The sequence below is a fragment of the Polypterus senegalus genome, chromosome 15 (assembly GCF_016835505.1).
Source record: "Polypterus senegalus isolate Bchr_013 chromosome 15, ASM1683550v1, whole genome shotgun sequence".
NCBI lineage: Eukaryota > Metazoa > Chordata > Cladistia > Polypteriformes > Polypteridae > Polypterus > Polypterus senegalus.
Genome location: NC_053168.1, coordinates 30290103 through 30312937, shown reverse-complemented (window position 1 = coordinate 30312937; position 22835 = coordinate 30290103). Strand labels below are relative to the sequence as shown.

General features: G+C 36.6%; 1 protein-coding gene across 2 annotated transcripts in view; it reads left to right on the top strand.

Moving 5' to 3' along the window:
* Window positions 1–22835, top strand: part of LOC120515563 (solute carrier family 45 member 4) — a 98320-nt gene that overhangs the window by 62495 nt on the left and 12990 nt on the right. For both annotated transcript variants that reach the window (XM_039736651.1, XM_039736652.1), the window contains exon 3: window positions 18717–18905. In XM_039736651.1, coding sequence (XP_039592585.1) covers window positions 18717–18905 — 189 coding nt within the window. The remainder of the gene's footprint in view (window positions 1–18716; window positions 18906–22835) is intronic.

Genomic DNA, 22835 nt, shown 5'->3' with positions numbered 1-22835 from the left:
AATCATAAACATATAACATCAACCAAAACAAGGTGGGAATCATTTGTATTAATCAACTGATAACACAAATAAGCAGTAAAGGGTATATCTGTCCATATTCAAACATGCATATTCATGACCTCGTGGGCTAGAGGCCTATACTGGCGATGCCAGGCACTACTGTGAAATAAAGCATGGAGGTAATTTATTTACACTTAAAATATTAGGAGTTTGATATAGATTGCCCAGTTATATTATGGTAACAAACACCTTGACATAATTTAAGGAGCACTGAAACAAAACTGCCATCTAATAATTGACTAGTTAGTTTGTTTTTAGGTGGCCTTAGTCCTTAGGATGTTTCTTGTATGTCTTGTATTATTAAACATGGCTATAAGTGGCGGAGTTCCTTATTTCATTTGTCAATAAGTTGAGTTTTGTTTATTTAAATGAAACTTTATTACAGCTGCTTGGACATACAATTCATAACTCAGTATCTTTCTTTTTCCATCTCTCTGTTATGGAAAATTACTTTGTTTGGGCCACCATCCAATAAATAATAAGCTGTAACAGAGCTAAACTACAACCAAGATATTGTGCTGGAATCATGATTTGGTCTTGAAAAATGGTTATGATCCAAATCTAAGGAAAATAAAACAATGAGTACATCACATCAGTAGAGACATCATTTTAAATAGATAAGAAATGGCCCACATGACCAAATACATTAAATTCACTGTTTTAGTCCATTTTTAATCTTCACTTTGCTTGAACATTTATGTACAACATGCATTAAAATTTGAGTTATTGGTGATCTTTGAATGCATAGCTGTGTGATTTTTATGCCAAATTTCTTGGTACAAATTTAGATGCTGTCAGACATGGTCCTTGAGAACTAGTGTAGAATTTATTTTTAGTTTCAAATTGTTTTACGCTTGTTTTGTCTTAGTAATATTTTACTCTGCTTTCCCCTTTTGTATCATTAATATGTAACCTTTGTCAGAATGCCTCAAATCTCACAGACTTACCACTGTTTATAAGGTATTGTACCATATAACTTCTCCCCACCTTCCATTCTACATTTATAACCTCAATTAGGTGTAGTAAAACACAAGCAGGAATTAAGTTACACTTTAAATAATGTATTATTGATTATATTCATAAATAATAACAATATGGAAAGTACAAGTGAATATTGGCAACCATACAACCTGATAAATGGTGATGTGTAGTTTCAGGCAGCACACAGACTTGTTAGTTACTTAAAATGTCTCTAGTTAAGTCCTCATTTGTGGTCAGCTTTCTTCAGAACAGGCCGCATGCCTGTCTCAGTATGGCTGCCAGCTGTGTTCTTCATTGTGTTGTCCTTTTCAGTTCATGGTGTGTGAGATGCTCTTTCATCAGTTTGGTAAGAGAGAGAGATGGAGAGAGAGAGTTGGGAAAAGCAAGCAGATTTATAGGTTTTCTGCCCAACCCCTAGAGCCAATAGGGCATTATGGTACTTAAAGGCTTTTGATACAAGCCAATTCCAAACAGCCGTAGTTCAGACCAATGGGACAGAGAACACCTTCACACCTGCCCCCAAAACCATATGTTGAGTTGGAGTTTGCCAGTTAGGCAGTCTGGCTTTCCTGTGGGAGTTGAATAAGAGAGTCATGCAGAGAAACATTTGCCACTCCCCAACCCTGTAGTAAAATTCAAAGAGACTCAGTCCTAAAAGGGGTGGAAGGGTTTCTTAACCATCTAACCATCGTTGTTCTTATCAATGATAGGCATTAGTGTTACAAGTTACCAATAAAAACATACAAAATATTTATCAACTTATATACAAAAATTCACGCAACGCTATAGTAAATGGGTGTTGAAAATTAGTCTGCCACTTGTTTCTTTTCTGATTGTACCAAGTATGAGTCATTGCTATAGAAACTTTAGCAAAGATGTTTTTTGTCCTGCTTGTATGTTCATTTACAGTAGATAAATCTTCATTTTAAATCTGTTCCTAGATAAAAGCTTTCTCTATAAATTCTCCAAGCTTAAAAGGGGCAAACAACATCTTTAAATAGTAAGGTGTGCTAACATATGAAATGATCATTCAGTGACACATAGACGTGTTCAGCAATAAGCATAAAGAATACTTAGGGCTGCATTAAATTTTCATATACAGCTTAATGTCTGCTTCTTTTTAAAAGAAAACCCATTATACTGTTTCTTATCTGAGTACACCTATCAAATTTAGCAAAGGAAATTAAAAGCAGAACTTGTAAATGTATAGAGAAATGGAAAAAGGTGAATAAGTGATGGGGAAAAAAGCTTTAAGAGTAGACCCCAACAACCAGGACTGAGAGCTGATTTTCTTTTCCTAATTGAAAATTAAAAACAAAAATGCAAATAGATTGGAATTTTTAGTATTAGTATTAAGAATAAATTAACTTTTCAAAATATTTTCAGTATTTGTTGGCAGGCTTGTGTGTCAAAAACTTCATTAGGGAATTTAGCACCAAGCCAAGCTCTGTTTTCCTTTAACTGGCAGGGTAGTGAAACTCTACCACTTTTCAAATACATTCTGTCTGGATTTCTCCAATTTCCCATTTTTTCTTTTATGAATGAGAAAGTGTGTTTGGGTGTGTGTGTGTGCGTATTCTTTATTTATAAATGGGAGAATTTTTTTTCAAAGGAATGTGGCTATCAATCCAATAACCTATAAAAACTCCACATGATGGATTAGTTTTTACAAGTGCCTTGAAAATGTATTAGTATTATTTTCATAGATGTCTTTGATATTTTTATAGATATATTATGTCTTTAAAATAAAAATCATAAAGAAAAAAATCATGTTTAGTCAGGTTTCTTATCTGCCAACTGCTACTGCCATTGGCTGTGGATCACTGGAGCCCTGCGTAGAGGTACTGTATGCATTTTGTAAAGATAATGGGGTGGAAACCTGCTAATACTGCAGTTGGTTTTACAAAAACAGGCATCATAGCTTACCACTGAAGATTCTATATGTTTCATGCAACAAGTGCTGACATTAGTTTCAGAAGGCATTTGTTAACGTAATGCTTTTACATTTTGTCGACTATTGTTGTGGCAATAACGGCAATTAATGAGTTGTGCAGTTTTACTTCTGCATTGTTGTCCTCTGAAAGACATACATATTTCCTGAAATGGCCATGAATTTAATTTTAATTTAGGTGTATCCACTAGCATGTTTACTTGCAGGAACTTAAGTTGCTCTACATGCAGAAACAAGTTATTTTGAACTTTGTGTTTGTGTGTGTACTTTTTTTTCCTGTAACAGTGAGGATATATTTTCCAGGAATGTTTACCTCTTACAAAAAGAAAAAAGTGTGAAAACATTAAAAACAATGGATTGCAGATTGGAGAGCATGATAGGAATGTCTAGATCTGCACATTCTTGTTTTCCTGTTTTCAGTCATGAAGGATTTAAATAGAGGTACACTAAAGCAATAATCTGAACTGTGTTGTTCTAATTAAATGTACAGAGCAGTATTTTATTGATTTCAAGTCTAAAACATTGTGTGCTTTTGCCATTCTTGTTCACTGTGTCCTAGAAGCTCAGGTTTATTAGGGCTCTTGTTATATTTTATCCTTCTGCATCCTTCTTATTATATTATTAAGGATGTAGTGCCTATTTGATAAAGTGCAGTATAATTATTGTAAACCATGGATATTACAATTCCTATTAATTGATGGTATCAAACACAGATAGATGTCTTAAGCCTATGCAGCCATTGCTGAATTTCATAGTTTGCATATCGTAAAAGTAGTGTTTTACATATTTACGTATTGTGACCACAGGGAAGTTGAAACACTTTCTTGGGGTGACAGTGAGTCACAGGTGTAGTTCTTTTGGTTTATAATTTGGAGGCAAAGCCACAGATACTGTACTTGCGCTGTAATTTCTCAGTGTTTCTCACCTGGCATTACTACTAAGATGACACCATCTAGCTGTAGAGATTGCTTTTTGTACAGGACAGGAGTATTTTGATTCACTGTGTTAGCAATTTCTACTAGTACTGCAGGGTAATATAACCATGATACATCTGAACACCATTTGAGAACTTGTTTACTGCTACACATGCAGGTTCTCTGTAACCAATTAATTCTCTCTACCTCCTGTTGGATATATTGTATAGTATAGCACAGCAGTTCTATATCTATTGTTATGACAAATCCTATCTGGTCCTAGTTCGTAAGCCCTGCTACAGCTTTTCAAAAGGACTGCAGATCTGACAGCTGAAAACTCTTCATGCTTCCTCTGTTGGAAGTTATTCATGTCTACTGTTGGTTTTTGTATTCAACATTTAAATACATCATTTATCAAGCAGAAATATAGGCATGATCGTGGTACTTGTATAAACTGAACATGTCTAAAATTCAGCATTGGTACATACACCCCTGGGTTAGATTGCGGTAGGAAAAAAAAATCTTGTGGATTTTTTTTCTTTCAAAGATGAGTGTGTCACTGTTCATTTTCATTTTTTTAGATCACAGTTAGTTTTTTGAAGCAAATTAGGGAGCCCAATCCATTATCAAACTGCATTTCTGTGACTATGTAATTTCTGCCCAAACCCAGATCTTGAGAACTGCTACTATTCGTAACACAATTTTCTGTTTTTGTCAGACATGAGTGTAGATATTAATTAATTCATGTACATTTATATAGCACTATTCTACTCAAAGTGCTATAAGTAGACAGTGGGGAGCCACTCCAGCTATCATCAATAGCAGCCATTCTTGCACCAGCACACTCACCACACATTAGCTATTAGGTGGTGATGGGATTAGAGAGAATGACTGGGCTGTGTTGGGAAGTTTAACCAAGACATTCAAGTATATCCTAATCTTTTTGAAGGATGTCCTGGGATCGTTTATAACCACAGAGAGTCAGAACCTTCATTTTACATCTCAGCCAAAGAATGGTGCCAATTTTTATAGTATAGTGTCACTGCATTGGAGCATTGGGACCCTCATACAGACTTCTGGGTAAGCATCCCCTGATGGCCTCCATTAGCAACCCAAGCCTTTTTTAGACAGTCTCCCATTCCAGTGGTTGCCAACAGGTCAGTTGCAGAAGATTTTTTGGTAGATGGCTCCCACACTAGGATTTTTTTTTTAATTACTTTTGAAAATAATATTTTTTTATGAGAGGGTCACTCTTTCTTCATATATGGGTGCAATCAAAAACTTTGTGATTAGTTTGGTTTAAAAACAGAAATAGAGGGGATTTGCAGTGGATGAACGAAGTGCCACATCTTATGACAACATACTAATAACAATTTGAGTTTCTTCACGTGTCCCTTCACTGCCACTGCCCTTCAAGGAATGGCAATTTTACAACACTGCCATTCAGGTAAGACCCGAACTCTCTCTCAGCCATTAGATGGTTAGACCTGCTAATTGAATTTGTGGTGTTTTCATATCAGTATTGTTTCTGAATCACTGTGTACTTGTTTAACTGGAACTGAAATGTTTTATTTCTTTCATTGGTAAATACAACTTTATTTACATTTTTATTTACATTTATTTAAAATTTTGAATATGAATTTTAGTGCTGCAGCACTAAAGAGATCCTTCATTCAGCTTGTTTCAAATAGGAATTAAATAGTAAAATTAAATATCATAATGTTTCTCACGAGTGAGTAAATCATTACTTTTATGTATTGTGCTAACCTGCTTACAGTTTTTATCTGAGATAAATCAAAGAACCCAATCTCGATTAGAGGTTATCGAGTGTCAGTCATCTTGGCTCTTACTTTAAATGAAATATATTCATGATCATCTAGTTGTAGTAGTCATTATATTATGTCACCAATTTTGAAGAGACACATTTATGCACTTATAGATGCTGCAATAGCACGGAATACTTCATGGAATTTGAACTGTATTTCTTCTAACCCTAAAATGAGTGCTTTAAAAAAATTAAAATGTATCGCTTTTATGAAGAATGTGAGCTCGTGTAACTTCTTTACTATTGTAAAAGGGAGGTGCTTCAAATATGGAAAGACTCTTTATATCTCTCCATAGCAAGTATCACTGCAATTTTTCCCTACGAACCAAAGTGAGGAAAATCAAAATCAAAAACCTGAAAGTCTCTGTTATCAGTATAGCAAAAACAGGTAGTGAAATTTGGCACAAAATCAAAATGAGTCACTGTCTCATCATTCATTTAGCAAAAACAGCATTTTCAGATGGTGAATTCCTGAAAGATGTCTTCCTGGAAATTTCTGATTTTTTTTGAAGACTTTATAGACAAAAATGAAATAAAATTTGCTATTGATTTTTTTTTTTGGATTTTATTGATTTTAATAACAAATTAAATACAAATAAGTCAAGTTTTACAAGACTTTGTTCAAAACAAATCAACCCCCACCCCCACCCTTGAAAGAGAGAGCTATGCCAGCAGAGTAAAACTTAGCTATTAAAAATAAGTAAATAGATACATTAATAAATAACTAAAAATAAATAGATTAAAAAAGAGGGAAGAGAATCTACTTCAATTAAAATGTTTATTCTAAAATGTTATTGCTTAGTTCCTGCCAGGTTTTTAAAAAGTTTTGAACAAATCCTCTTAGTGAAAAATCATTCAAAACTGGAAATCTTTGGTTCATCACGCAGGGTGTTTGTATGCCATCGAGTTGGTAAAAGGATGGTTCCTTAGTGCGACACCAACTGTCAAACATGGAGGAGGAAGTGTGATGGTCTGGAGTTCTTTTGCTGGTGCAGAGTTGGTGACTTGCACAGAGTGGCTGGCATTCTGAATCAAAAGGGTTACCACAGTTTGGCTGTTGTATCAGCAAAAGGTGGCTACTTTGATAAGTCAAAAAATTGGAACGCAATTTTGTACAGTTAATGATTCCTTGGCTTGTTTTTTGTTTGCCATTGTTTATGAAATATTAAGACATTAAACTGTGTGCATTTCCATAAAAACTGGGGTGTTAAAACTATTGACCAGTTGTGTGCATGACATAATACTTTTTCCTTTGTTTTTGTAAAGCACTTTCAGCTATATATTTTTTATGAAAAACAAAATGGATAGTGGTTTCATAGTTCCCATATTTAAAATTGCTGTGTTAGACGATAGATAGACGATAATATTTGTAGCCTATATGCAACAATCTGTCCTTCCATTTTTTAGTTTGCCTACTCTGGCAACAGTGGGCACAAGGTAATAAAAGGCTCTGGACAGGGCTCCAACCCATCTCAGGGTCCATTCACACAGGGCCAGGTTGGAACTGCCAGTTCACCTATCATGCATGTCTTTGGGAATGCACCCTTATTGAAGCAGCAATATGTAAACATGTTATTTTGCTCCTATTTTATTTTCCAGTTTCTTATTTAAATTGGAGAATCTCTGAATGACTTCCTTTTTTTGTAGACTGTATTATGTTGTTTAATTTCTTTAAATGACCCGAGATAAACCCCTTAGCCCGCCTTTTAAACTTCATGTGGTACAATAAGCATTTCCTGGAGAGTATGACTTATGCTGCTCTCACTATTGTTACTAATTTTTGCCTTGATGGAAAAACAGCTTTATTTACTATAATTCTATGTCCTGTTTGGATGTTTACAAGGTTTGCTTGAAAAAGTGCCATACTGATTAAATCTTTGCCATTTTCTTTTGAAAGATAGGTTTGCAAGAAAATACCTACTTTTTCCCATATTTTAGCAGTGTAAAAATAGGAAAAGGAAATTTAATAGTCGACAAGAAATCCAGGAGATCTGTCACTACACCCGGAAAAAGGTTCAGCATAAAATATAATAAAAAACCAAGTTCCCAAGCAAGCTCTATAGTAATGCTGATTGTTATTTCAAGTGAACACAAAGCAAGACTGTAATTCTGATATCTGGTGTCCATATAGGATACATATATTGTTCACAGTGAAGCTGATAAACGCTTCCCACAGAAAAACTTGGTGATGAATTAGAACCACGTGCCAGTGTTTTAAGAATCTGCAAGATGTACCAGATTGAATTGCTTCTGAGCAATACTTTTATTGTGTTCTGACTTGTCAAAAGAATTTTCTCCTGTCAGTCTTGATTGTTTTCAAGTTGTGAAAACAAGGTGCCCGTTGCAGAGACTGCTGGGATCTTTCTTGGGATATTGCTATTAATATCTTCAGTTTTAGCAAGTTAACTATACGCTTCTATATTAAGATACCAATTTTTCTTTAATACCAAACTATTTATCAGTTCTTTAACTTACAATTTTATATGACTGATCTGTACAAAGCAGTCATTTCAATTTAAAAATCACACTGCACTACTTATACAGTATAAGATAATGAGAGATAAATAAGATAATGAGTGAAGCAATGAGCTCATTCTGCCATAAACTACTCACCTTAGAGCTTGTAGTGTGTGCTTAAGTTTAAAATTAGGGATGTAAGTTGTTAACTGTTTAACTAGTTTACATTAATAGTTTAAACTCAATTATGTCAATTTTAGTATTAATTGTATTTGCTTTGGGAAATTACCGTGTTATCCTTCTGATATATGATAATGTATACTCATACTTTGAAACATGTTATTCATTTCTGTAGAAACATCGGGGCAGTATTTATGTTACTTTATGAGATCGTTTTTCGGTCAGACCACAGAAATCTACTATATCAGTAGTGTAATGGATTACTTTTAAATAAACGCTAAGAAGTCACTTTGCAAAGAGTTCAGTGTATGTATTTATTTATTTATTCGTTCAATAGATCTGTTGGAGAACAGAAAATGAACTTTTCAGAAAATGAACTTTTCCTTTGAACACTCAAAGAGATTATTAGGCATATGCAGTTAGAGATAAGAAAGGCAAGTAACAAGTAGTAAATCATCATATAGACTGGAAAGTTAAAGATTTAATATGTGCCATGTTTTAGGGGAGGCTAAAGGAAATCCTTTGTCATGTAGCAATATGTATGAGTTTATATACTGTTATATACTGTTCTAGCTGTCCCCCTTGGCTCTGCACGCATAGTAGTGAAACAGAATAAGCTTTAAAAGTCAATAAAAAAAATGTAATTTGTATTGAAGAATTTCTATTTATAGTTTTCTTATCCGAGGGTCTCTTCATATACAATATTTTTGGTTTTGCTATCGGGAACAAGAATGTATCTGTGATCTCTTTGCCAAAAACATAAAAACTTATTTTTAAAAGAAGGTATATCTGGCCAAGCGGAAGCCAACGTCAAATGTTGGTACTGTATCTGATCGTGTTGATCTCTGATGTGACAGCATACCCTGCGTTTGGAGATGAGCATGTGACCGTGATGTCTCTGACAATCGGCAGCTACCCTGTAAAACACACATAGCTGACATCTCTCTCTCTCTCTCTCAAAACATGAAACGTTACTCCTTAACAATCTCTAGATGATAATGTCCGCTATACAAACTGGTATCGCTAGTTAAACAGAGGCAGGGTGTGCCAAAACACGTGGCGAGGCATACAAGGACAGAGGCTGGTGCATGAGTGAGGATGGCCTTGTCTGGCTCCTTACTCCTGATGTCACATTTAACCCCTCATATATATATATATATATATATATATATATATATATATATATATATATATATATATATAATAAAAGCCCAGCGCGGTGTCCGGGTTCGCGTTCGTTTTGGCAGTATAGCCGCCCGTAGAAAAGCCCCAGTCTGTCTCCTCTCAGAATTCCTGCTTACCCCCCTCCGTTCTTTCCCCTTTGCTTTTATTTTTCCTTTCCCGAAAATCTTTTCAAAACAAAAGTAAAGAAATAGACAGAGCGTCACATTAACGTCTTCTCCCCTCTGCCTATTAAATAATCAATAAAATCAAATAAAAAAATCACGAAAGAAACAGAAACCACAACCTACCCTTACAGCGTCCACCATGCTTCACAGCCAAACACGTGGTGTATGCAGGTTATGAGGTGTGACGCTAATTAACACCCGTACTACAACAGATTATATTGTTCATATACTATTAACTATTTACAGGGATCAACTCTTTTGGGGAAGTTCTTAACAAAAAAAAAATTAAATTATAAACAACATGTGCACTTGAGTATTTCGAGCCCCGCGTCTGAGTCGGATGCTTCCCCTGGTCACCAATTCATGTGTTTCACTATGCCCACTATGCCTTTCCGTCTTCAGCTACCCATGTGCACTTGTACGGAGGAGACTTTACGGAACAATGCCGAAACGAAACGCAACTAAACCTGCTGCTGCGAATGAGGACACATTACAGCGTGATCACAAAGCAAAGAGGCAAAGCCGTGACAGTCGCTCGCAAGAAACAGACACTCGGCATTCACACAGATTAGCTCAACGACGCGTCTCTGCCGCACAACGGAAGGCAACTGAAACCCCTACACAGAGAGAAGACAGATTACGCCGTGATCACGAAAGAAAGAGGCAAAAGCGTGCCAATGAGACACCCGACGAGAGGTCCTTACGATTGAGTCCTTCAACTGTGGTCATCCAACGCGCAGCATAGCGCGTATATAAGTTGCTATATATATATATATATATATATATATATATATATATATATATATATATATGATATAATATAATATAAGGCAAAAATGCTTCTTCACAGTAGTACTAGTAAAGGAAAAACAGTAATAAACAATGGTTAGAGGAAATCACAGCCACTGTGTACAGTGTTGGAGTACGACATGTTAACAATAAATATATTTGAGAGTAAATGCTTTTTTCATTTACTCAAATTAATTCAAATCTTCAGCCAGGCTACTACCTTGTGTTTTGGTGCACTGTCACTATCCATAAAGGAAACCATTTTTACCAAGAACAAGGTTGTCAACCCAGCTGACTATAGCCAGTCAGTTTCCACTTAGAACAATCCCAAAGTCAGTTGTAACAGCCAAGAGTTGTTTCACAAATAATGTAGAAGTATATTGCTGAGGACAGATGGAATTGGTGCTACAACAGAACCAAAATATTTCAGCCAGACATACGGTGCAGGTGTCAGCCTGGCCAAAGAAACTGACTGCTTCTTTGTAGAAATAGGACTCTTGGGAATACTGGTTGCATGTGTTCGTGATAATGCACTAAACATGGTGGTGGCTAATTCACTCACCTCTGTGAACTGCACCTTAGTTGGATGCTTTGTTACTCTCAAAAGCACCTTTGTAAACCTTACTTGGCCTGAATTATAATAACAGCTGCAATCCATGTGATCTGTAATGATTTAGGTGGGACCTTAGCAATGTAATAAGAACAATAACAGTTTCATCATATATCATCATGATATTTTTCCTACCCTTGATGAACAGATGTACTTTATATAAAAAAAGGTTGATACTGGGCACCAGTGAATGGCAGTAAAGTCCAGAAGGAGGGAGAGAGCATACTTTGTGCTAAAATGGTTGTGATGCTTGTTGTCATGTCAGGGAAAAACAAACAGCATTGCTGCAGGGTGGCATGTCTTTTAGGTGAAATGGATGCTGATGTTAAAAAAAAAAAAACAAACAAAAGGTCTAGCCAGGAGAAATGTGTGATTCTAGAGCCTAGAGGAGCCAGCTGCTGCTCTTAAGGCCTGATCCTTTAGGGAAGAAGGATGAAAAATTGGGTAGAAAGCCTACTGGAAAACATAGCACAGTACATCATCCCAGACTGAAAGAACAGGGACTGGTTCGATTTTTAGAAGGACTAGTAGGAGTTCATTTGTTACCCTTCAATCTAGCGTTTTTGGAAATTAAGAAGTGGTACTGTCTTGCTCCTATTGGTTAACCGCTTGTCCCTTTAATGGCCCTTTTAACTGTAATAAGAGCTGCATATTTAATCAGCAACTTGTTGCATCAAAATGCAGCCCTCAAACAGCCACAATATCCTGCCATTGGTCACTGACATGGTGTTTAGATGGCATCACCTTTGTTTGTCTAGGACCTTACCATTTATTAAAGATAAAGTCCCAGTTACATATACCAATATGCAGTGTAATTTCAAAGTGCTTAATAATGATATACGGTACGCCTCTTACTTAGTATGTAACAGACTACAAAAAAATTCAGAACTATTAACCACAGTAACAACTGTGATAGTGATGTGCTTTCCTTATAATAAATGTTGATTCTCCTGAACATGAAAAATACTGTTGTAAAATCAGTCTTGTGCTAGAGCAGCTTAATGGATGACATGCAGAAGGTGTGGGGCATTGTTCATGACAGCCAGCAGCTTAATCAGCATTCATCTGCCTACTGATGTCTCTTGAGAGTCCAGCTTGTCCTGAGAACAGAGACAGCTTTGTTGATTAAGTTATAAAATCAATATACTGTGTAGCCTTTAATTTAACAGCTGAGACCTGGAGGATGACACTACAATTGTGGCATACACTATCTGTTTTAGAATATCCGTTTCATTAAAAAACAAAAAATCAGATGCCGTTTTTATATAAAATACATCATGTAAAATTAAAAGGTGAAAGGACGAAGCTTAAATAAACTCAATATAAAATCTAGGAAAGGCTAGACACAATTTAACTCGTAACACTTTTTTTGTTATACATTACCTGTCAAAATTAACAAATGAAATGAGACAGAGCGTTATTACCCTTAGAAGTATAGACCCTTCATTTAGGGAAATTGCAAAAAAAAAAACACAAAGTGTCAGTGAGTACAGTGGTGTCCTACACAATCCAAAGGCAATTAATTGGACACAGGAATAAACTCTGATAGGAAGAGATCTGGCAGACCCAAATTCACAACCCAATCAGAAGCCAAGTTTCTGAGGGTCTCCAGCTTGCATGATATACACCTCACAGCACAACAGCTTCAAGTATAACTTAGCAGTGACCGAAAAAAGAAAACATTTACTTTTTGTGAGATGTGTCCGAATTCTTTTTTTATAATTTAAAATGTGTAAAAACATACAACCAACAAATGTCTGAAAATGTATATACACCATACATAACAATTTTAAACAGTATGATTCTGTTGAAGATGAACATTTGCTTGTAGTGGTAAGTCCAACTGTTTGCTAGACATGTTGTACCTGTGATGCTCTTTTTTTTTTTTTTATTGACTGCCTTTTGTGGGTGTGCTGGACCTAACTCAAGGGTCTGCTGATTTAGACCTAGGAGTTTGCATGTTCTCCCCGTGTCTGGGTACTCCGGTTTCCTCCCACAGTCCAAAGACATGCAGGTTAGGTGGATTGGCGATTCTAAATTGTCCCTAGTGTGTGCTTGGTGTGTGGGTGTGGATGTGTGTGTCCTGCGGTGGGTTGGCGCCATGCCCGGGATTGGTTCCTGCCTTGCGCCCTGTGTTGGCTGGGATTGGCTCCAGCAGACCCCTGTGACCCTGTGTTCGAATTCAACGGGTTGGAAAATGGATGGATGGATGGATGGATCCATAATCACAGTCCTGGAGGGCATCAGTGGCTGCTGGTTTTTCTTCCAGCTAATTTCCTAATTAGAAGACAGTTGTTGCTGAAGTTGAAATCTTGGGATTTAATTATTTGGCTTCTTAGTGCTTTCATTCATCCAAGAGAAATTTAAATTGCACTGTAGACTTTTCTTCTCTGAGAACATTATCCACGTCTTTTGTGGACCAGAGAAGATTTAAACGTAACGGACCTTTCAATTCCCCACTCATTTATTTCTAAACATTTTTTACACAGTAACTTCATGGTGCAAATGCACAGGTTTAAAAAGGACGATGGCTGGATAATTGTTGTTTTATTGATTATCTGCTTTTCATTATTAACTAATGTCTGGTTAAGAAAACGGGCAACAATTAAAACTTAAATGCAGCTGCTAAAAACTAAAATAGGCAATTTAGGGTTCTGAATTTTAACAGGCAAGATAACTAAAGTTAAGCCCTTTTTGTAGTAAATAAATGGGTTCTAATTAAGAAATTGGTTGGAGTGAAAATTTGCAGCCGCTGCGGACATCCAGGAAAATAATTGAGGACCTCTGATCTACAATGTAACTAAACTTTGTCTTTGATGAATGGAAGCACTAATAAGGCATATTGTTAAATACCAAGTTTGATTATCCGCAAGAACTGAGTTCTAATTAGGAAACTGGCTGGAATCAAAACCTGTAGCCACTGTGAGCCCTCCAGAACTGTGATTGAGGACCTCTGATTTAGGGCAACCAGAGCAATTCCACATCAAATCATCACACTTTTGGACCTCATCGTCACAGATTGTAACAAAACTTGACATGCTAATTTGGTTGTATGAGTAACCCATGGCACTGAAATTGCCTGTGATTTAAGCTAACAAAGTTTGAACTTGTTTTGGTTGCTTGAGTTTACCTGGCTATATCTCCCTAAATATAATTTGTAAAGAAATTGCTTTCATATCATTTTCAAAATGAAAAATTATCATGTTGTGAGTGATTATTTATATTAAAAACTGAATAGCGATTGGTTATTTTTTATTTTTTTTTTTTTACAAAAGCTAGCTTATAATGTCATAGACATCTCCAGAAAATTTTTATCTTTGGTTTTTGAGTCATTGCAGAGCTATCATTACTTCTAGGTGGTATCACATGGTTTCATATCACTAATGGGCCTTTTTCATAGCAGTCATATTGACATCAAATAGTATTGCAAGCACAGGTGTAAGTAATGACATTAATTAAGGTTCCCGTTATGCTACACTGAAATTGAACAGAAGCTTTATTAATGTCGTTAGTGACACCTGGAGTTGCTCATACTAATTCACGTCAAAATGTCTGCTGTGAAAAGGTCCCATTCCAGTTTGGCTAGTAAATGCCAATGCTCCTCCCTGCATTAAACAGAGGGGAGAGAGGTGTGAAAATCAGTTAGGTGTAATCAATCAATTACCTGGAGGAGATAAAAGCATTTTTTTTTTTTTTTGCTACTGGAGCAGCATACATTTTCACAATGTCTTCGGTAGAGAAGTTGTTTAGACTCAATCTGAAATTTACTGTGACCCTTTCAAACATCCTCTCAGGATGTGCCGGAGACCACAAAACAACATCGCCTAAGTCTCAATTTAAGGTCAGGTCAGCGTATCTGCAAATACAGTATTGCTGTGTAACTTACACCCAAGATGAAGCAGATCTGTCAGTCTGACTCTTCCAGTGGTGACTTAGCAGACCCTCCCGATCCTGAACCTATGGCTGGTCTCTCAGCATCTGGAGATAAAGGTACATAGTTTCTTCAACAAACCGTAGCTATGTCCAGCACTGGAGAGTTGAGACTGAACTTTTTACATCCTCATAGACCATCTCCATCCTACTCATTCCCATACTGTCCTGATACACGTGTCATGGATCATCAGGATGTTCTTTTAGTAGTTGAACCTGTGATGGTAACAAGATGGGCATTCACAATTTCAAGCAAAGAACTATTGCTGCATTAGAGGCTCTGAAAGAGTATACATTGAGAGTGTAGCCATTGTTAATGTTCTTATGTTCCCAGCTTACAATTCAAACCGTGCAGCTTGTACTGTAAGTAACTTATTCATGATTCCACCAAAGTTGAATTTCTTTCCTCACTCTAGTGGTCTAAGAGCCCATTTAGTTTCAGTTTAGTTTTTGTGTTCGTTTTTCAGGTTTATGAGGAAAGCCTTGATCTATATGTTATTAAAACATGCAGTGAAATATTGCAATAATCCTCAAATATGATTTACTTAATTCAAGACCCTTTTTAGTAGACAGGTATCTCTCAAGAAGTCAAAAATGTGAACTGAAGAGAAAAACTAAAACAGTTCTGATTTTAACATTAATTCTGTTTTGTTTTAATATTATTATTATCATTTTTATTCATTTTTAACTGTAATTTTTATTTTTTATTTCAATTAAAATTATATTTTCACTGCTAGTTCTGGCTTTAGCCTTAGTTATCATGAACCCTAATAATCCTGTACCATTCTATGATTACTAACTATTCAACAGCCGTTGATGCACACTTCAGATGAGTAATAATATCACCTCAATGACTCAAAAACCAAAGACAAAATTTTCTAGAAATTTTCTTCATGTTTTTTTGCTGTTCAGTTTTTAATATTATACTCATTCATGACATGGTATTTTTTTATTTTGGGGATAGCGTAGTATTTATGCAAAATATAGAGCCAGAAAAGAGCTTTAAAACGATATGAGAACTATTTATTTGCAAGGAGATATAGCCAGTCAAATTCATATCCCCAAAATAAGTTCAAGCTTTGTTAGGTTAAATCTCCCTTAATATTGATCTAAGACACATGCAATCAGTATGGCAAGTTCTGTTAAAAGTGTGATGATTTAACATGGAATTACCCACCAGATTAACTGCTTGCTGTGCTTTTTGTCCAGCATATACAAAGCAATACTTTCTTTGAACCTCACCCCATGATTTTCATGGCACATGCACCTGTAAAAGAAGCAAAGCTGTTGCTTTTGTTTTTATTTTATGTGTACAGTGTAAATATTTTTAACCATTGTTCATACCCCCAAACAACTCTTGTTAAGAACATTTCCTGTTCCCTTATGTGTAGTGTGTGCTTATATGTGCACCCTGTGATAGACTTTTCCTTCCCTGGTTTAAATTCTGAAAGGTACCACTACCAAATGCCTCCAGGATATCTAAAATGGATACATTTTGCTCAGTAATCATTTTGGTACAGTACATTACAGAAGAAGTAACATGAATCACTAGATTATTTACGTCATCCCACTGTATGCTGAAGCCTGTCTGCCTTCACACCATCCATCCATCCATCATCCAACCCATCCATCCATCCATTATCCAACAAGCTATATCCTAACTACAGGGTCATGGGGTTCTGCTGGAGCCAGTCCCAGCCAACACAGGGCGCAAGGCAGGAAACAAACCCCGGGCAGGGTGCCAGCCCACCACAGGCCTTCAAGCCAGTTACTTGTAAGTGGAGTAAAGCAGTACCAGCTTAATACGCTTAGTTGCCTTTTTTTTTTATTTTTTACCTAAAAAAGGAGATAATCGTTAATCACTTTTTATGCTGAATGAGCAGTAAATCAACAGTAACTTTGTTTTTTGCATATAGTACATTCAAATATTGGGGAAAGGTTAGACATCACAAGTGGTAACAAATGGAAAAATCCAATAGGACCTGAAAGGAATAAGCCATCAGAGACTTTTTTAAAAAATAAAACACATGAAGGCAGAATGCATTTGAATCCATGTTGGCTTACTGTCTACTGGTAGAAAAGCATTTTGCATATAGTAAGAAAGCCCAGTATGTTACCTACAGTCAGCTGCAGGACATCCACAGATACCATGAGCCTTTTAAACTGGTGGGATTAGGTTGTGAATTTCTGCTTTTACTATTTAGAAATATGTACCATGAATGTATGCCAAAGCATTTTCATCCAGGTAATGATAATGTCAGTGGACAAATACTGTTAAAAAAATATGGATGTTTTGTTTTAATCACAATTGCTTTTGGTGCTGTATGTTAAGGCAGTAGTACCAAAAAGCAATGGTGACCATTACATTTGTACTTGCTCAATAACTGATTTAGCCAAGGTGACATTTTTGGATTTTTATGTAATAGCTCACTGTGTCTGCAGGAGTGTAAGACAGCAAAGCTACTTGACATCTGAGGGCTTTGATAATAGTCTTAAAAGCTGATGAAGAGATTAATTCCAATCCTATTATGTGTGGTTCAGTGAATTTAAATTGTGGTGCATTTATTCTCTTTGAGAGCTGTTCCTATTTTGACAACAACATTTCATTATTTGAACACATATATGTTCATTATTTGTATCTGTATATAATTATACTGTATATAGAAAACATACTATTAGAAAAATGAGTGGCGTAAATATTAGATATCTTCTGACTTTTATTGGTCTGTGCTTATAATAACCTCCTTAGCTCTGTGTAGTCACTATGTTAAAAATTTGGGTGTTAGGGCCACATGGCGCATTCCTTTCAGACAGGCACCACATGCTGCCATCAGATGGACAAGTAGCAACTATCTATTCCCAGACCTTAACTCTTCGAAGAGGATCAGGTACAATACTCATGTTACCAGATGCATCACCGGACTCATGGCATCCTTACAACACATTGCATTTTCTCCCAGGCTGCAACTCTCTTGCGAAAGGGTGTTCCTGCCCATTGCCTTTCAGGGATGTTAATATTCTGGCAGAGTCTGGTTATAACATTATGTTTGTTTTTTGCATTGACTGGATTGGTCAAAACAGAAAGATTAGCAAAGGGGTGTATTAAATAAAGAGAACATTCAGGAGATCCATGCTCAATAAATAAATTTGCCAACACCAATGTGTTACACAAAAACACACAAGAAAGATGATTCCTCTAAATGCATCTCCTCAAACCACGTCACATGCTCCGGCTCAACTTCTGTAGTCTTCAAGAGTCAAGGGTCACAATTGTCCTTTAATTGAAACTTGAGGCTTAGTACTGCAGTCGTAGTGGGATGGCTCAATGATTTTTAAAGGACAGAGCACCTCTCGTTTCTCTTAGGTTGTACCTGGTCTTCAAGATGCATAGCAGAGTCCCACTTTTTCTATGCAGAAGCTATTTTCTGACACCTAAAGATCTAGGGGAAATTGTCTCTCATTCTGTTAATCCTTGTGACTGCTTTCTTACTTGTATATCCTTTATATAATTACTTTGATGCCGATGTTTAAACAGATAAAAGTGATAAAAGAGTTTATTTTTGAAGCACTTTACTGTCATAGTTAAGGGTTCCTTTTTCAAGTTGTCAAAAATTATTTCTAAATTATGAATGTAATTTTCTTTTGTCTTATCTATTTTTTTTTTTTTCAGGTCTTCCAGAGCAGTACTACAGCCTGACATGGTTCCTTAGTCCTATTTTGGGTTTGATCTTCACTCCTGTCATTGGCTCAGCAAGCGACCGCTGTACCTTGCGATGGGGCCGCAGGCGGCCATTCATCCTTGCACTCTGTGTTGGAGTCCTTTTAGGAGTGGCACTTTTTCTGAATGGATCTGTTATAGGCAAGTAAAATATTAATTATTTGTGTTATTCTGAACTTTCGCGGACAGCATGCTAATACCATGATTATGAAAGTGGTAGTTTTTCATATCAATACATTTAGCACTGTGACGATTTTTTAGGTGTGTTTGCAGATAGTGCGAAAATCACCTATTATGACCATCTTGTCTGTCTGTCTGCATAAAATAGCTCAGCTGCCAGTGGACTGATTTTGTTGAAATTTGGCACAATTATTCTTCAAGCAAATGTGTGAGGAAAAGTTTAATTTTCCTTGAGATACCGTAAATACAGCATGCTGTACAAGTACTTGAAATTTCAAAATCTCCCACTGAAAAGTATTGGCAAATTTGAAAACCCTATTTTCTTAATGCAGACAATTATGAATTAGTTTACTCTTTAAAATTTACCTTGCGAGGGGTCACTTCATCTTGTATATTTTGTGTTTTCCTCTTGTACGCATCTGACAACCACTCCCAATGCTAAATGAATCCCCAGTACAAGTTACTGAAACTTTGGGAGAGGTGCGTCAGCGCAGATTACTTGTGTACCAGCTCTCTTCTTCTGTCACTTGAGGTAAGTTAACAGTAGACATTAAATTAAAAAATATTTAAAAAAAAAAATTAAAAAAGAAAAAATGTTGCTTACCTAGAAATTAAAGTGGTAAGGATTATGCAGCTTCCTGTCTGCATTTTGTGCACATTCTAATGATTCAGTTTTTCTGATGCTATAATTGGTGAAATACCAGACCACCTACTGTACATCATGGAACAAACCACTCAACAATTTCACCTTCCAAATTACATACCGGAATAGTTAAACATATTTTAAAAACATAAGGTTTAAAATGTTTAAGCTACAATTTGACATATACCCCCTACAACCAACTAATAACTAACCAGAAAATATCAATTAATGCCAGTTTTCCATTTTGTATAGGAATTTGCTCTCAATGGAAGCTATTGAGCCACCTTCAAGTCTATGTGTGCTGTGTTTTTAAATACCTGATATTGTAAAGTGATGTTTAAAAGCATGTAATTAGTGTAGTCTACTAACATATGCAATTGTATTCTACCATTACTGTTATTTTTAAATGTGACTCACTGTTACAACACACTAAACAAAAATGATAACTAACTCCTTGAAGTAACTAAAAATGCTCCAAATTCACATCTGTTAACGAAGTCCCTGAACACGCAGAAATGTTGCGCCATGTGTATGTACATTTTCTAAATTGTTCTCTTTCTGTGGTGCATTGATAGTCTTTTCAAAATGTCAAGTAAGCATGAGTCAGAGTGTTGTCTAAAAGCAATGACAGGCCAAGCAATGCAACATTTTTTTCTCATTGATGGCAAAGTGACAGAACCATTTCATTCAATTCAAGGCTTTCAGGGGACTAGAGCAGCAAGGCAGACACCAACTCTGAACCTAGAGATGAGTGCATTACCAGTAAAACTGTAGTATAAATGATGGTGTTACAGATTAAAATATTCATACTACTAAGCAGTCATAGTCCACCATTGTGGTGCTTTGGCATGTGACCAGATTCATATAGCACAGCAGAAGCTATCTAGTCATGAATGAGAATACCCTACATACTACCTAAAGTGGGTTCCTGTACTGAATTTGGCTTGGAGTGTAGATGCTGTGACTTCCACCACCTTACTGGCATCAAATCTTCTTTGACTCCAGTAAACTGCCAGTGGTGACAGCACTGGAAGTTATATGGTTCGTTTTTACCTTACAGTACATTAAATAAATAGAATGGGCACACTTATGGAGTTAAATTTCCCCTCTTAGAAAATTCTCAGGTTTAATCTAAAAATTGAGGCCATTGTTTTTTAAGTTTAAGAAAGATCTCTTGCTTTACATCATGTTACATTTTTTGGTTCCATGGGATCTGCTGTGTAGTTTGATGTCCTAGTGGCAAAAATAAGTTAGCTCTGCAATACTGAAGTGATTCTTAGCTTGTCTAGTGTGATAGGGAAAAATGATTATGGACAACAGAAAGCAGGAGAACATACATGTGTTTGAGGGAGTGCCTATTGGTACTTTTGAGGTACCAACATAGCCAGATAGACTGGGGTCCAAGACTCGTTTCAGTGAGGCCAAGAGCTGTCATAGGTATTTGGTTTCTTGCTACTTTTTCTATGTCCTTTCTATTCTTGCTTTCTTTTTCTTCTGTTTCCTCTAAACTGATAAGTTTGTCATTTAATCAGTCTGTTATAGTAATGTTTAACAGCATTTCTTTTTATCCATAAATTTTCTTTTTAATTGATCTTTGTTACTTGATTTTTTTCCGTTTGTTTTAATATTAAATTATTTAAGATATATAGAAAAGATTTAAAAAGGGTCTTTCTGATCATTGCTGCATTTTGTTCAAATTTTTAAGTGCATTTCAGAGCCATTGCTAAATCCCATTTTTCATCAAACTGCACAAATGTTATTAAACTAATACTGTTTGTGGGTACTGGTGCAATCATAATAGAAATAGCCATAAAGCTGACAGAATGATGCTTTGACAACAGTACTCATTTTTTGAAAAAAGATTCTTTAAATTAGATTTTACAAATGATCATACCTTGTCTTGGTATTTACTGATTTATTTGACATGGTAATATGTTTTTGTTTTTCATTTCATTAATTTCAGTTAAAAAATACTTGCTTTTCACTTGTTGAACAGAAAATAAAAATTAAAGGTACACTTTGAAAACACATAAGATCTCAATGAGAAAAAAACAATCATGCTGGATATCTATACTGATATAAACTGGGTAATGTGTTAGGAATGAAAGGATGCCACATTGTTTGATAGAAATGGAAATTGCCAACCTACAGAGGGTTGAATTCAGACACCCTGAAAATCAAAGTGAAAAAATGATGAGGCAGGCTAGTCTATTTTGCCAAAATTTCATTGCATCCACTCCAAATCATACTCAGTAGTTTGTATGGCCCCCACGTGCTTGTATGCATGCCTGACAATGCCGGGGCCTGCTCCTAATGAGAAGATGGATGGTGTCCTGGGGGATCTCCTCCCAGATCTGGACCAGGGCATCACTGAGCTCCTGGGGAATCTGAGGTGCAACTTGGCGGCGTCGGATGGTCCCAAACATAATGTCCCAAAGGTGTTCTGTTGGATTTAGGTCAGGCGAGTGAGCGTGGGGCCCAGTCAATAGTATCAATTCCTTCACCCTCCAGGAACTGCCTGCATACTCCCACCATTTGAGGCTGGGCATTGTTGTGCACCAGGAGGAGCCCAGGACCCACATCACCAGCATAGGGTCTAACAATGGGTCCAAGGATTTCATCCCGATACTCAATGGCAATCAAGGTGTTGTTGACTTACCTGTAGAGGTCTGTGCATCCCTCCAGGGTTATGCCTCCCCAGACCGTCCCTGACCCACCACCAAACCAGTCATGCTGAATGGTGTTACAGGCAGCATAACATGCTCCATGGTTTCTCCAAACCCTTTTACGTCTGTCACATGTGCTCAGGGTGAACCTGCTGTCATCTGTGAAAAGCACAGGGCTCTAGTGGTGAACCTGCCAATTCTGGCAGTCTATGGCAAATGCCATTCGAGCTTCATGGTGCCGGGCAGTGAGCACAGGGCCCACTAGAGGATGTCAGGCTTTCAGGCCACACTCATGAAGTCTGTTTCTGGTTGTTTGGTCAGAGACATTCACACCAGTGGCCTGCTGGAGGTCATTTTGTAGGGCTCTGGCAGTGCTCATCCTGTTCCTCCTTGCCCAACAGAACAGATAGCGGTCCTGCTGATGGGTTAAACACCTTCTATGGTCCTGTCCAGCTCTCCCAGAGTAACTGCCTGCCTCCTGGATTCTCTTCCATGCCCTTGAGACTGTGCTGGGAGACACAGCAAACCTTCTGGCAATGGCACTTATTGATGTGCCATCCTGGAGAAGTTGGACTACCTGTG